Source organism: Ictalurus furcatus, chromosome 10 (assembly GCF_023375685.1).
Source record: "Ictalurus furcatus strain D&B chromosome 10, Billie_1.0, whole genome shotgun sequence".
In the NCBI taxonomy this organism is placed as follows: domain Eukaryota; kingdom Metazoa; phylum Chordata; class Actinopteri; order Siluriformes; family Ictaluridae; genus Ictalurus; species Ictalurus furcatus.
In genome coordinates, this window is record NC_071264.1 from 22,767,546 (window position 1) to 22,782,361 (window position 14,816).

At 40.6% G+C, this 14,816-nt stretch overlaps 1 protein-coding gene across 3 annotated transcripts in view; it reads right to left on the bottom strand.

The window, feature by feature from the left end:
- Nucleotides 1–13,619, bottom strand: part of kif7 (kinesin family member 7) — a 29,582-nt gene extending 15,963 nt beyond the window's left edge. The window contains exons 1-9 of one of the 3 annotated variants that reach the window (XM_053634856.1): nucleotides 13,574–13,619; nucleotides 12,206–12,607; nucleotides 8,980–9,180; nucleotides 7,236–7,623; nucleotides 5,619–6,159; nucleotides 4,783–4,923; nucleotides 4,477–4,671; nucleotides 1,342–1,472; nucleotides 513–640 (exon numbers count right to left, since the gene is read on the bottom strand). In XM_053634856.1, the coding sequence (XP_053490831.1) occupies nucleotides 513–640; nucleotides 1,342–1,472; nucleotides 4,477–4,671; nucleotides 4,783–4,923; nucleotides 5,619–6,159; nucleotides 7,236–7,623; nucleotides 8,980–9,180; nucleotides 12,206–12,536 (2,056 nt within the window). In that variant the 5' untranslated portion in view covers nucleotides 12,537–12,607; nucleotides 13,574–13,619. Of the gene's footprint in view, nucleotides 1–512; nucleotides 641–1,341; nucleotides 1,473–4,476; nucleotides 4,672–4,782; nucleotides 4,924–5,618; nucleotides 6,160–7,235; nucleotides 7,624–8,979; nucleotides 9,181–12,205; nucleotides 12,608–13,501 lie in introns of all 3 variants that reach the window. The other 2 variants (XM_053634857.1, XM_053634855.1) reach the window with 2 other exon arrangements.
- Between the last annotated feature and the right edge of the window lie 1,197 nt (nucleotides 13,620–14,816).

Below are 14,816 nucleotides of genomic sequence, written 5' to 3' on the forward strand. Positions count from 1 at the left end.
TTTGGTATTCACTAAAACAATGACTCTCTACTCCACTTATCTAACTTTAGATTTTCAGATGTGTAGCTATTTTAATAGCCACTGCCTGATTTGTGAAGATCAGCACACTTTTCGCTCATTTCATTTGTGTATTCAAGAATCTTCCCATGTTAATGGGAAATGTGGCCTCTGTATCACCTCATATTTATACCCCAATGGAACAGGAGATCACAGATGCCTGCTTTAAAATACTAATGGAAACATGGTTCAGTTAGAGTCTGTTCATTAGAATTTCTAGAGGTGCCAATAATTGTGACGTACAGTTTTGTCAAAAAAATATTGCTGATAAGGTTTTTAAAAAATATATTATAATAAATTGAATTAAAGATTAAATTGCTTTCATATTTTCAGTATGAGATTAAACTAATTAACAGTAAGACCATTTTTTCCAAACTATTTTAACCCATCTGTACCAAGGGTGCTAATAATTTTGAAGCTGACTGTACTTTAATCCATTTCAGTGCTGAACTCACAAGTACGTCTGCTGTAGTGTAATCCTGGAGGGTGGCCAGGCCACAGGACCTGAGGCAGGGTTCCCCTAGCTCTTCTGGGTGATGCTTGAAATGGTGCGTCCTTCTTTGACCAGGGAATATTCATGCATCTGTAGCAAAGAAATATGAATACAGACTCCAAGAATCGACAATGAAGCTACTTACAAAGAATTAAAGCTATACTTAGACCAGTGACTGCACTATTTGGCAAAGCAAATAATATGTCTTGTAATCATTCAACCGATCATTAGATTGGAGTGGAGCGTGTGCGCAAGTGTTTTTCACACCCACCAACTCTAAATAACAACTCTAGAATCACATTTCAGTACACTGCCTACATATTACATTTCGGTTCAGGGCACTCTTCATGCTAATTTGCTGCCTCCTTCTTTTTACCCTGCGTTCAAAATGGCAGTGATGATTTTTCGCCTCGCTTCACTCAAGCCATTGAATGTTGCTTTCTTGTGGGCGGTCCTACCTTGAGATACTGCCAGTTGTTATGGTTTCCCCTAGCTAGTGGAATATGGCCACAATCACGCATCACTATCCATCATTCACATTGGTAGTTTCCAAAAAGTTCATCTCTGCTCAGCATGCTCAGTTGCTCACCATGCCCATATATTGTAAATGAATGACTTTCAGATACTTTGCTGTGTTGCGGTCAATTTAGGCACAGGGTTACACTTGATTTGAACCCCTGATTTACAGTTAGAAGCCATCACTAATGTGCTATAATTCACAAAAGGTAAACATTTCAGAGTGATACTGCTTATTTGTCAAGAAGCAGCAAGATAAAGAGTACCATCCGTACTTGCGTTTGTCTTTGACTCCTCTGTTGAGAGTGTTCTCGCCTTCTCTGTCCTCTCCACAGGACTCGCACTCCTTGTCCCACTGGGCCTGTTCAGAAAATGAATGGCTGTCTATTGGAACACTCAGGACAGTCTGAAAGCATAGAATATAGAGCACATTATTTTTTTTACTGCAAAACACACTATAAGCCAGACATTTAGAGAAGATTATCATAGGGCATCTTACAACAAATAACTGATATAGTGTCCCACACTGAGTGGGTGTGGGAGGGTATTCTGACAAGATGTGATATACGATGATGTCGGTATATCAAATAGCTACTACACCTTTAACATTGTGCTACACCAGTAAATGATGATGTCACAAACTATTTATAGGTTTGATGCCTCACACAAATATCACACAAAACATTTAAATCAGGGTAGCAAACAGAACATGTTAAATACAAAAACAACTGAATAACAGTCCTGATGGCACTGCCCTCACTAGCTAGCTAACATAGTCCGCTGTGCTTGAATGGTGGTTATATAGTGAGATACCGAAAAACCATGATTTTTTTTGCACAGATATACAGTATATAAGACCCAAGTAGATAATGGCCTTTTATAAACAGCAATGCGTAGCCACTTGGACATGCTGGTCCTCCCCTACACAAATTATTGCCTATAAAATAAAATGATGAAAACAAGTGAATATAACAAAAATGCCACATTTTCACACGACAGTACTAGTGCATGTTTTATGTCATTGCTTTAAAAGGTCTGCCTATATATACAGTATCTCACAAAAGTGAGTACACCCCTCACATTTTTGTAAATATTTGATTATACCTTTTCATGTAACAACACTGAAGAAATGACACTTTGCTACAATGTAAAGTAGTGAGTGTACAGCTTGTGTAACAGTGTAAATTTGCTGTCCCCTCAAAATAACTCAACACATAGCCATTAATGTCTAAACCGCTGGCAACAAAAGTGAGTACACCCCTAAGTGAAAATGTCGAAATTGGGCCCAATTAGCCATTTTCCCTCCCCAGTGTCATGTGACTTGTTAGTGTTACAAGGTTTCAGGTGTGAATGGGGAGCAGGTGTGTTAAATTTGGTGTCATCGCTCTCACACTCCCTCATACTGATCACTGGAAGTTCAACATGGCACCTCATGGCAAAGAACTCTCTGAGGATCTGAAAAAAAGAATTGTTGCTCTACATACAGATGTCCTAGGCTATAAGAAGATTGCCAAAACCCTGAAACTGAGCTGCAGCACGGTGGCCAAGACCATACAGCGGTTTAACAGGACAGGTTCCACTCAGGACAGGCCTTGCCATGCTCGACCAAAGAAGTTGAGTGCACGTGTTCAGCGTCATATCCAGAGGTTGTCTTTGGGAAATAGACGTATGTGTGCTGCCAGCATTGCTGCAGAGGTTGAAGGGGTGGAGGGTCAGCCTGTCAGTGCTCAGAAAATACACCGCACACTGCATCAAATTAGCCTGCATGGCTGTCGTCCCAGAAGGAAGGCTCTTCTAAAGATGATGCACAAGAAAGCCTGCAAACAGTTTGCTGTAGACAAGCAGACTAAGGACATGGATTACTGGAACCATATCTTGTGGTTTGATGAGACCAAGATAAACTTCTTTGGTTCAGATGGTGTCAAGCGTGTGTGGCGGCAACCAGGTGAGGAGTACAAAGACAAGTGTGTCTTGCCTACAGTCAAGCATGGTGGTGGGAGTGTCATGGTCTGAGGCTGCATGAGTGCTGCCGGCACTCAGGAGCTACAGTTCATTGAGGGAACCATGAATGGCAACATGTACTGTGACATACTGAAGCAGAGCATGATCCCCTCCCTTCAGAGACTGGGCCACATGGCAGTATTCCAGCATGATAACGACCCCAAACACACCTCCAAGACGACCACTGCCTTGCTAAAGAAGCTGAGGGTGAAGGTGATGGACTGCCCAAGCATGTCTCCAGACCTAAACCCTATTGAGTATTTGTGGGGCATCCTCAAATTGAAGGTGGAGGAACACAAGGTCTCTAACATCCACCAGCTCCGTGATGTCGTCATGGAGGAGTGGAAGAGGACTCCAGTGGCAACCTGTGAAGCTCTGGTGAACTCCATGCCCAAGAGGGTTAAGGCAGTGCTGGAAAATAATGGTGGCCACACAAAATATTGACACTTTGGGCCCAATTTGGATAATTTCACTTAGGGGTGTACTCATTTTTGTTGCCATTGGTTTAGACATTAATGGCTGTGTGTTGAGTTATTTTGAGGGGACAGCAAATTTACACTGTTACACAAGCTGTACACTCACTACTTTACATTGTAGCAAAGTGTCATTTCTTCAATGCTGTCACATGAAAAGATATAACAAATATTCACAAAAATGTGAGGGGTGTACTCACTTTTGTGAGATACTAATATATATATATAGTACTGCGCAAAAGTTTTTAGGCATCCTATTTTAGTACAAACTTTGTTATAGATTTTTTATTTTATGACTTCTACATCAAGTCAGTACAAAAAACATTTTAGATTCCCAAACAATATTGACTTTGTTTCATTTACTACTGTTTACTGCTCTTTATGGTATTTATTTTTTTTAAATTAGAAACATTTAATTATTTTGAAGGCATCTTTGCTCTACAGCTCTTTGCAAGTGCCTAAAACTTTTACACAGTACTGTATATAACCCTAGTCTGTCTAGAGTTACTAGACAGTCTAGAGTTATTAGACAGTCTAGAGTTATTACTGTCTAGATACTGTCTAGAGTTTCTTGAAGAATCAAGAATCATTTTAGCTATGCAATTTTCTCTCACTATATTAGACTAATTGATGAAGTTCTGTTATGTAAGTAAGCTGACTCATGAACGCTAATAATGTTATGGATGTATGATGGATTTAGCTGTTAAGACAGATTTTTCTTATTTAAAACTTACAAACACTAAAGTGCATTATATAAGTGTTGTTCTCTTTAGATAACATGCTTTGTGACAAAAAGGCTGGCTGTATAAGTATCATAGAATAATATTTTCACTCCTACTGCTGAGCCTCAATTCACTGCACCATCTGTAACAAGTAAGCTATATATTTTTTTGACTGACTTGTTTTATAACAACAAAGAAAGGTAAAAGTGTCTACCTTTCGTGCAGGGGATCCTCCGACCTCTCCATTGCAGAAAGGTGTCAAATGGCCTGGGCCAAGGCTTGCTTGCTGTAATGAGTTAATAGGTGCAGTGTGGGGTCTCTGTGTCAGCTGCAGCAGCCCTGTCCCTGGATGGGCCAGAAGACAGTGCAGCTCCTCTATGAGGTCCTGCTGCTCCTGGAGCTTATCACTCTGAAAAAAGGGCCAAAGCCAATTCACAAACCTGAGCTATATTTCCAATAAAAACATCAAAAATATATCTTTGACCTCTGATGAAAGTCAAATGTACATGAATTCTCTAACCTGCTGTTTGTACTGTTCCATTGCATCTTCCAGTGCAGCGAGGAAGTCTGTGTTCTCCTGCTCTAATCGCTGGATCTGTACTTGTAGCTGGGAAATGTAGTTCTCCCGTTCCCTGTTCCACTCTTCTTTCACATCTGGCTCCTGGGAAACAGAACCATGTAAGCAAATTACAACGTAAGGTATGGAATAAGAGATCATCAAAACGGTAGGGTTTTTCTACACAAAAAGCAACAAATTGGTCTCTGCCCCACCTGCCTCTGTACGTCCCTAAAATGGAGAAGAAAAGTCGCTTGTATATCTTAAATGATAACCATAGTGACAGCAAAACTAAATACAGCTAGTGTTTGTCCATAGGCTACATATTGAAAACAGAAAACTGATGACCAAATAATTAAAATTACTATCATTACTATCTGAACTTGATTAATGACATCTTGAGTTTGCTAGGCAAGCTGAAACTGTTGGCCAACGCCAGCATGGTTTTTGCACCATGACCTGAACTTTGCGATTCTGACAGGCACCACGTGCGCAATGATTTCTCGGGGTCGAGCAAGCACGCCACACCGCCTGCCACTCCATCTGTGTCATTCTGCCTGCCTACTTGTATAGAAAATGAATACAGGATGAGTGACTGTTACTTCTCATATGAAAACCGACCAAGAAGATTAGTACTGCTTCCAGCTTTGGTTAGTGTCAGACATAATGAACTGACACCTAAATATGGCCTTACTGAGACCTATTCCCTAAAATATTGGAGTGGGTACAGTAATGAATTTAGGCCTCTGGGTGTATTTATAGTCAACGTATGAATAAAACTGTACTGTCGGATGGCCCACCTGGCACTTTAGAAGCTCCCGTCCCTTTTTCAGTGTGGTGGTGTCCTCAGTGGAACTGCTCTCAATGCCACTGTCCAGCCCTGAGGCTGTACTCAAACCGTTGCGCTCCTCCTCCACAGCGCTAAGCCACTCCTTGACACGCAGCAGCTGGCTCGGGTTTAGCGTCCCCTCACCCTGCAGCTCCATCAGCAGCCTGTAGGCTGAGTCTGTGCACGTCCTATAGTGGGTGCTCTCCGCCTGCAACTTGCTCACATCTGGTTCGAGGGAACGCACCTGGCGTCCAGGCTCTGACCGAGCAAGGATTCTGGTCTCAGAACGCTGCCGGTTCTCCAGGGCTCGCTTTAGAGCTTTGATCTGGAGTTCCAGGCTTTCCACTCGATCTGGCTCCCCATGACAGTTCACCATAGCTCGGTTTTGAATGTTTCGAGCTCGTTTAGCATAATTAAGGGTGTTAAGACTTTCGTCAAAGTCAGAGGATGAGGGACTGATACAGGCAATCATGAGTGTTTTGGCATTGCCTCCAAGAGAGTCTTTTAAGATTCTGAGGAAAGGGGGGTGGTATACAATTCTGTATTATATAATTCTTTCAAAGAACAGCTAAAAACTAATAATAGAAGATGTCACTTAGCATAAAATAAATTATGCTAACTGGTGCCTGGGGCTGGTCAATATGACAACATAATATTGATCTCAAAATATCACAATGCGATTTTATTATAGTACAGCAGGTATCTTCAATACTGTAGTAACACTCGTTACTCAATATATAACTTGGTTGTTACTCAATCAGCTAAAAAGCAGCTGACTGGATGTTAAAATCTATTTCTGTATCCATGGTTATGTTTACTCCACTCTACACTACACTAGCCATCTTAACATAATAAATATTAACATTTCTTTAAGCAGCATATACACCATATGGCCAAATATTTGTGGACACCTGACCATCACACCCATATGTTGAACACCCCATTTTAGATTTAGTCCCCGCCTTTCTGTTATAATAACCTCCACTCTTCTGGGAAGGCTTTCCACTAGATTTTGGAGCGTGGCTGTGGGGATTTGTGTTCATTCAGTCACAAGAGCATTAGTGAGGTCAGGAACTGATGTTGGGTGAAGAAGTCTGGGGTGCAGTCGGCGTTCCAGTTCATCTCAAAGGGGTTCAGTGTGGTTAAGCTCAGGACTCTGTGCAGGCCACTCGAGTTCTTCCACTCGAACCTTGGCGAACCATGTCTTTATGGACTTCGCTTTGTGCACAGGGTCATGATCATGCTGGAACACGTTTGGGCCTCTTAGTTCCAGTGAAGGTAAATTGTAATGCTACAGCATGCAAAGACACTCTATACAAATGTTTGCTTCCAACTCTGAGTCAACAGTTTGGAGAAGACCCACATGGGTGTGATCGTGAGGTGTCCACAAACCTTTGGCAATATAGTGCATACCAGCACAACTGATGCCTAATGGCATTCCTTCACTACTAGCACTTTTAAATAGTATTCCTTTATACAGATCACAACAAATAATTCTCTAATGTCTAATTCAAAATAATAACTGTACAAGAATTTGTTCTCTGGGGTGCACTGTACATTATATTAAAATTTAATCTAAGCTTCATACCTTGTGATTTTTGAGTCCCTGTAAGGAATATGACTGCCTTTCCTTTTTGGGTCCCCTAACGCCCCGATGACATTTCCCAGAGCAAGAAGTCCGCTGTTGATCTGAATGCTCTCCTTGAGTCGCTCCCCAGTGTTGCCAGTTTTTAGAATTCGCTCGGATCCGGCCAGGTCCACAAAGTGGAATTTAGAGGATAGGATCTGCGAGTTCCTGCTGGCACCCCGAGAGCCACCGCGCCTCTGCTCCATCAGCACGGTGAAGATGGTGTGAGAGCGGCTGGAGTGAGGGTTCATCTGAGTGGCTCCTGTGTGGCGGGCCGTGTTTCCGGATTCGAGAAGACTTAAGACCTCATCAAGCCCCTCCACCTCACATTCTTTCACTCCACACAGAACTATGAAGAAAAAAAAAAGCACAGCAAAACACTTTCCTGTACCTTTAAAGGAGACTTGTAGTCAGGAGCCTAGAGGGAATAAAGTTGGCCGCATCTGCAGGGGAGATTCACAGAATACCACCACTGGGACAGGGCAATAATAAAATCATACAAGCTGATGTAAGTACTTCAAATGTATAAACTGAATGTTGTAATATAAGTTACATATCATCCTTTCTTGCTCTTTGATGCAGAATTGTATTACATTGCACAAAAACCAATGACTGTATCAGTTTTTATGTCCTTTGAGCATTTTATGTAGATAAAAAAATAATCACTAAAACATGCTGAAGTTTTATGAAAATTGTGACACACATGGTTAAGTCTTTCTACCACAGCAACACATTATCGTGTCAGTATCTAGTATTCTCCTCCAAATCTCTTTCCACGATATAAGGGGTAAGGCTATGTGGGCCTCAATAGGAGCTGTTCACTCATAGAAACAGTAATAAACAAGCACTTACTCTTCTACAAACGTGTTGTGACACTCAGACATGTGACATGAGTTGGAAATGTTATTAATTGGCCCACAGCATGACTCTGAAATGAGTTCAAATTAACCAACCTTCAGTTTCACTGCAAAAACAACTGTACTACATGACAAAGTGCAAAAACAGGGTGCTTATGTACTGTTAATTATAACTGTTATATATTTGTCTAACACACTGCTTTCATGACTGTGCATATAGGTTTTAGGGAGGAAGTGAATGGCATAAGAGACTTCCTCTAATAACCAGTATGACAAATTAAGGCTTTTATCATTTCAAATTATGAGTAAAATGTAGTCAGCGCTACCATTTCCTATCTAAAGAGGCAGGCTAATTTGAGATCCATTTATTGGCCATGTATCAAGAAATGGGAACTGCCTGCAGCGTTCTCAGCGACAACCGTGGGCACACTGTATTCACAAACAAGCCCACAAACACAACCGTAAACTGTCTATTTAGGCTCCACTTATTCCAAGAGCTTTTAAATTCTCCTTATGATCCAAACGTTATCATTTCAGTGGTGAGGATGTTTACTTTATCCATCATTTCTGAGTGATTCACATCTGTTAATTCCAATTTCAGCATATTTATCATTTGATACAAACTAAAATAAATATTGTTGTGACAATATTATTTTTTTTTAACTATAATGACTGCTCACTTATACAGTATATTTATTGGGTGCATACTCAAATATAAATATTACCTGCACACAAACTGATATTTGAACAGCTGTGCAAATCTGTACATAGCAATGAAGAACATGACATTTTCGCTTAGACATTTCACAGATTCCATGGGAATCCCTGAGCTACCTTAAGCTCCTCACCTATACTGCCCTTGTCATCCTCCCGGATATGAATGTCCTTGCTCGCTGTCTCCACCTCCAAAAGGTCTCTGAAGATCTCCTTGTAAACCTCAAGGTAGGACACTCTGACGGAGAAGTCGCTGAGGTCATTCTCATCCAGGAGCTTGAAGATCTCAGCCACTGCTCTGGGAATGATTCCTTGCTCGTCGTCACCGAAGGAGGCTGCAGCCAAAAAAACAGCAGTGAGTTTGTAATCGCGCTCCACAGCCAAATGCCAAAAAGCAAGATCTCAGATGGCAAGAGGGGCTGTGCTTTCGAGCAGTGACAGCTGCACCGGGGGAAGTGTTGCTGGCATCCCAAATGTGTGTGAACTCATAGGAAGATTTTAACAAGAAGCAAGCAACCATCTTCGAACCCAGAAAATCGCTGGCCTTGATAGAACACAAAAACTTCATAGTTGTCATGAGAAACACTTTTTAAGATGAGACCAGTATAAATAAATTCAAATACACTGTGGCATATCAATATGTCATGATTTCTTTCAGGAAATATGTGATGGTGAAATTACATTTTTATCACGTACACCAAACATATAGGTGCAGTTGTCGGTAGTACAGTTACTGACTGTAGCTCATCTGTTACTACACAGTGTATCCAACTGGACCTCATCCATCAGTGAAAGAGACTCTCATAGGACCACTACTAACCAAAGATTTCTCAACCAGTTTCACTCTTGTGCTGAGAATCATCAACCAAAATATCCTGCCAACAACAGTCTAAAACTGAGCCCTTGGACTCTTGCACCAACATCGTAGGTGTAAATGGACAGACTGTCCAGGACTAAGAATAATCCACCAACACAAAGAATATCTTCTCAATAGTGGTCCTTTTAGACAAGTGGTCACCAACCCCGTTCCTGGAGATCTACCTCCCTGAACACTTCGGCTCCACCCATAAAGGTGCGCACCTGACCTAATTATTGCCTTAAGACGTTCTTGATCAACTAAAACATGTTTTGCTTGGAGATGAAACCTACAGGAAGGTAGATCTGAAGGAAACGAGTTGGGGACCACTCTTCTGGACTACTGGAACATCTACAGACAGTAACTTTATACCTATAAAGCACACCTATATGGTAACTATTGACCCATTATATATTTTTATTAGATATTTAAGCAATAAATCAAGACAAGGCATGCCATCATAGGAAAATCATCAATGAAGGGGTAATGCAAAGCCAGGTTACTGTTACCACCCGCAAAGAGTTTTACTCCTCTTATAATCACAGCATTTGCCAATGCTTCTACATTTTTTTTTTAATCAATGTACAGCTATGTTGTGGCTGTCCACATATCACTCAGAACTAGGGATGTCAATTTACACAAATTCCCATGATCGATTGTCATTTAAATTAACGATCAATTAACTGATCGTTAACCTTAATACTGCAAGATGCGTCTACTGCAGTGGCATATAGCCATCAGCATGACAGGGTGTGCAAATGCCACTCAAAATGCCAGATTCCTCACCCAACAGAAGGGTTTTTTTACTCTACATAATAAGCTAGTAGGATTGTAAAATGTAATCGATGTGATTATGATCATTTGATAAAATTACTCGGAGAATACGAATACGTACTTCACTTTTTACGCGTACGCTAGGAACAGCATACCATACATGTGATGCAAATTTCGTCATCAGCAGCGTACGTGTGTACTGTACGCGCGCCGGCAGATTTTTCTAACCGCACGTATTTTGTCGCCGCAGATCACACATGCGCATTTAATTCTTCTGCACTATTTAGTTGTTCCAAAAGGTGGCAACGGTGAGCCAGGGCCATTGTTTCTCATGCGGAACTAGTGATAATGCTTCTCATCGTCTATACTTCGCGTTTCTTTCACCAACAGACTTGAATTTGCCATCCCTCACTATTTTCTCATTGAGTGGTCGCACGGACCATCTTCTCTTTTTAAAAAATTCTTTTTCCTCTAGTAACAACAAGTGAAGCAGCATGTCTTCCTCCTCCATTGTTCTTCGTGTTGCTGTGATTCACACCGGAAGACCTGTTTTACTGCTCTGCTCTGACTCTTGTAGGCCAGGAGGGGTAGTGCAAGTTGTCGTAATGTGCATGCGTCGACCGCCTGTGTACGCGTACATGTCAAACCGAATATACTTTGAAAGGCTATGCGTACACCTGTGCACATACGCTAGCGTATGAGTAAAAAAAAATGAAGTATTCTTTGGGCTTTACTCATGAATGTCCTTAACATGTTACAGGCCTATGCCATTTAGTTATTACTTTGGCGGTCCTGCTTGAAGTTGAGACTTACATACCTTACACGGATAACGTTTCATTATCTATATATTACATGTTCAGAAGCTAAATGTACCCGTTAGATGACATGCTAATCCATTTCAGAATCCATTCTTGAAGGAATGCTGTAGTCCGCCAGAATGCAGATCAACTCTCGAAAACCATCACCTTCGACGACACTCATAGGCAACATGTCATTTGCAATCATTTTATACAGTCATTCAGTTATTCCTTCTGCCTTCTGAGCTCCAGTTTTCCCCCCGGCTAAAACAAAGGTTATTGATGGTTGTGTAGTTTCATATCCTGTCACGGAGACTGCTGGATGCACCTTTTTCAAACAGTATATCATGGTGCTCGTTGTTGTATTGTATTTTAAAACACAATCACAATGTTTGCAATTAACATTATCGCCATTTAAAGTAAAATGATCTCAAACGTATCTATGGCGCGCTCGCTTCATTTTTCCTTGTGTGTCAGCTGTCGATTAATCGTTAGCATCCCTGCTCAGAACAGCTACAAATAGCAATGTCTTCACCAGCCTCTTTTTCCTCTCATGATAATAAGCAGCTCATCATGTTACCCAGAAAGCACAAAACCCTCCATTCTCAAGACTATGTCATACCAGAAAACCCAACAGAACAGCTTTACCTGACTGTTACAAAGCACTGACACTGGAGACTCCTTCCACAAAAACTAATCTCCTCACAGAAAACTTCACCAAATTAATATCAACCTGTGATTCGCCTAATTTTCAAGTCGAGTCGTTACAGAAAATTCTGCACCTTTTCACCAGTCGAGAATTCAACAGCGCTGTAGCATAAGACCAGAAACAGGCTGCACATCTTGTGAATTGTGAGATTATATATCAGCTAAATGCATTGCATATTGTTCTTTTGAGACACTGAGGCAAACTGGAGGAAAAAAATTACTTACATATATTAGCCTCTCCAATCGTGTAGGTTTTGCCTGAGCCTGTCTGACCATAAGCAAAGACAGTGGCATTAAAACCCTGAAAAAAGGCTTCAATGAGGGGTTGGACACAGGCTGCATATACATCCTCCTGGACGGCACTTTCCTCGAAAACAAAGTCAAAGTGGAAGTGGCGATCATGGCCGAGAGTAACCCGTTTATCTTCAGGAAGTGCAGTGATGCAGCTCTCATGGTTGTGCAGGACTTCTTTAGGGAGCAGCGGCCGTACTCGCACCGCCACCTGCACCGCTGTGTCCTCGGCCTTGCCCTGCTGGGGTGCCACTTTGGGAGACATGACCTCTGTAGATCTATGGCACAACACTGCTCAGGATGCTGCATCCATTCTCCTTTCTCTCCAAAAGATCACTGGAAGAAAATAAAAAAATATTTAAAATTGATCACATTCAGAGCAAAAACATTTCTGTTGGAGCCCCTAATTGGGCTATTATTTTCACTATGCATGAGACAATGATTATAAAAATTAAGACTGTTGTGAGACTATTGCAGTGATATTAAATACCACTGAATACTTTAGCAGTACTTAGTTTGAACCGCTCTTTATCAGTGCACCATATAGCAATAATTAACACTGAACAGAATAATTTTAGGCTTTTCAGAAACTGAAAATGGATGTTATATCCATTCTCTAGATATGAAACCAGTCCTGTGCTTTGGGTATTTTGTAGAGTTTGCATTTTACACACAATTCACATCACTTTCTATGCGAAATGTTGTAGGTTAAATACAATCCCCATTTTTTTTTTCCAACAACAGCAATTTAATTGGCAAAGTGTGTACTAACAGTATACTTATTATTATTATTATATTATTAAACTGTAATAAATGATGTTTTCTTTGGCATTCTGCAGCATTAGGATTGTTTGCTAACTAAGATATCGAGAACACTTTGTTTATTTTTATTTATGTTTTACGTTTGAAAGAAACATGACGTTACATTTGGAAGCACTGGGATAACATAGACATGAGAGAGTATTTCTAGACGAATAACATGAAACGCACTGATAAAAACATGCATTTTCCGTTTTACAAGTTTTATAGACATACCGTGATACGTATAACGTTGTTAGCTCTGATGCTACAAGTGTTAGCTAGAAAAAAAATTATACCCGCTAGCCAGCTAAGTTACACGAGAACCAAAAAAAAAAGTTAGCTGCATTTATTTTTTTAGCTTTTAACATTTAAAACGTTCAGTTTTTAATACGAACAGCATTCTGACTGTCTGTTAATGGTCGGACTTACCGTTTACCTGCTATAACGAAATGTGTGGCAAACTGTGATTTGCGAAAGTCTATAATAAATTTACAAATTTACTGTTTCCGACTCCATGTTTTTTTCCCCAAAGGAACAAACGCGTTTTCTCCCCACCCGTATTCCAGAAACCCCGCCCCCTGCGCTATGATTGGCTAGCATCCCGAGTAACTCTCTACTATTGGTGGACATGGGATTTAATGGAATACGAGTAGGGGAAACACCACACACCCCATCGCATTTCAAGCAGAAGTAGGATGAGGAGGAGGAGTTCCTAAATCTGGTTTAATCCGGTGAATTTCCGAAATCTCACATTTCTACTACACAGAATTACATGTGGTTCCCATTAAACATTTTCATCAACTAAACCATTTCAGTTGTGGCAAATAGGGTTGTGGTTTTACATTACTTTACAGTGGCACACTGAAGAAATGTAAAGGTTTTGGATTAATTAAACTAAAAGAGCCTTTGTGATGTTCCATGGATTCTGAATCAGAGGTGTGATCCACTTAAATGCTTCTTTTGAAGCAGTTTTGGGTTATTACAAGGAATACGGAAAACTTGTAATCTTGCCACTCAATTGTAGTTAGATACCTTAAACCCAGACTCTGTAGTGTTCTCCAGAATAAGGAGTAGAAATGTAATAAAACATACACTCACTGCAGCAGAAGAGATTTCAGTTTGTTGAAAACCACTTTCAGTTTGGCGAGAACCCCATTATACAGGGTAACACAAAATCCAGTATACTATCTATCTGTCTATCTATCTATCTATCTATCTATTTACAGTGCTGTGAAAAAGCATTTGCTTCCTTATTTCTTCTGTTTTTGTGTATATCTCATACTAAATAGTTTTAGATCTTCAAACGAAATACAACACAAAACAAAGGCAACCTGAGTAAACACACAATACAGTTTATCTTTCTTTCTTTCTTTCTTTCTTTTATTTATGCAAAAATGTTATCCAACACCTATCACCAATGTGAAAAACTAATTGCCCCCTTAAACTTAAAATCTGGTTGTGCCACCTTTTGCAGCAATATCTGCAACCAAATGCTGGTTTGATCATCTTGCTGCATTGAGTTTCACCTTACGGACTGAACCCCGGATATTCTCCTTTAGGATTGTCTGGTAGAGAGCAGAATTAATGTTTCTCTCAATTATTACAAGTTTCCCAGGCCCTGAAGCAGCAAAGCATCCCCACACCATCACATTTCCACCACCATGCTTAACTGTAGGTATGATGTTCTTTTTGTGGATTTCTGTGTTTGGTTTACACCGGATGTAACAGGACCCCTGTCTTCCAA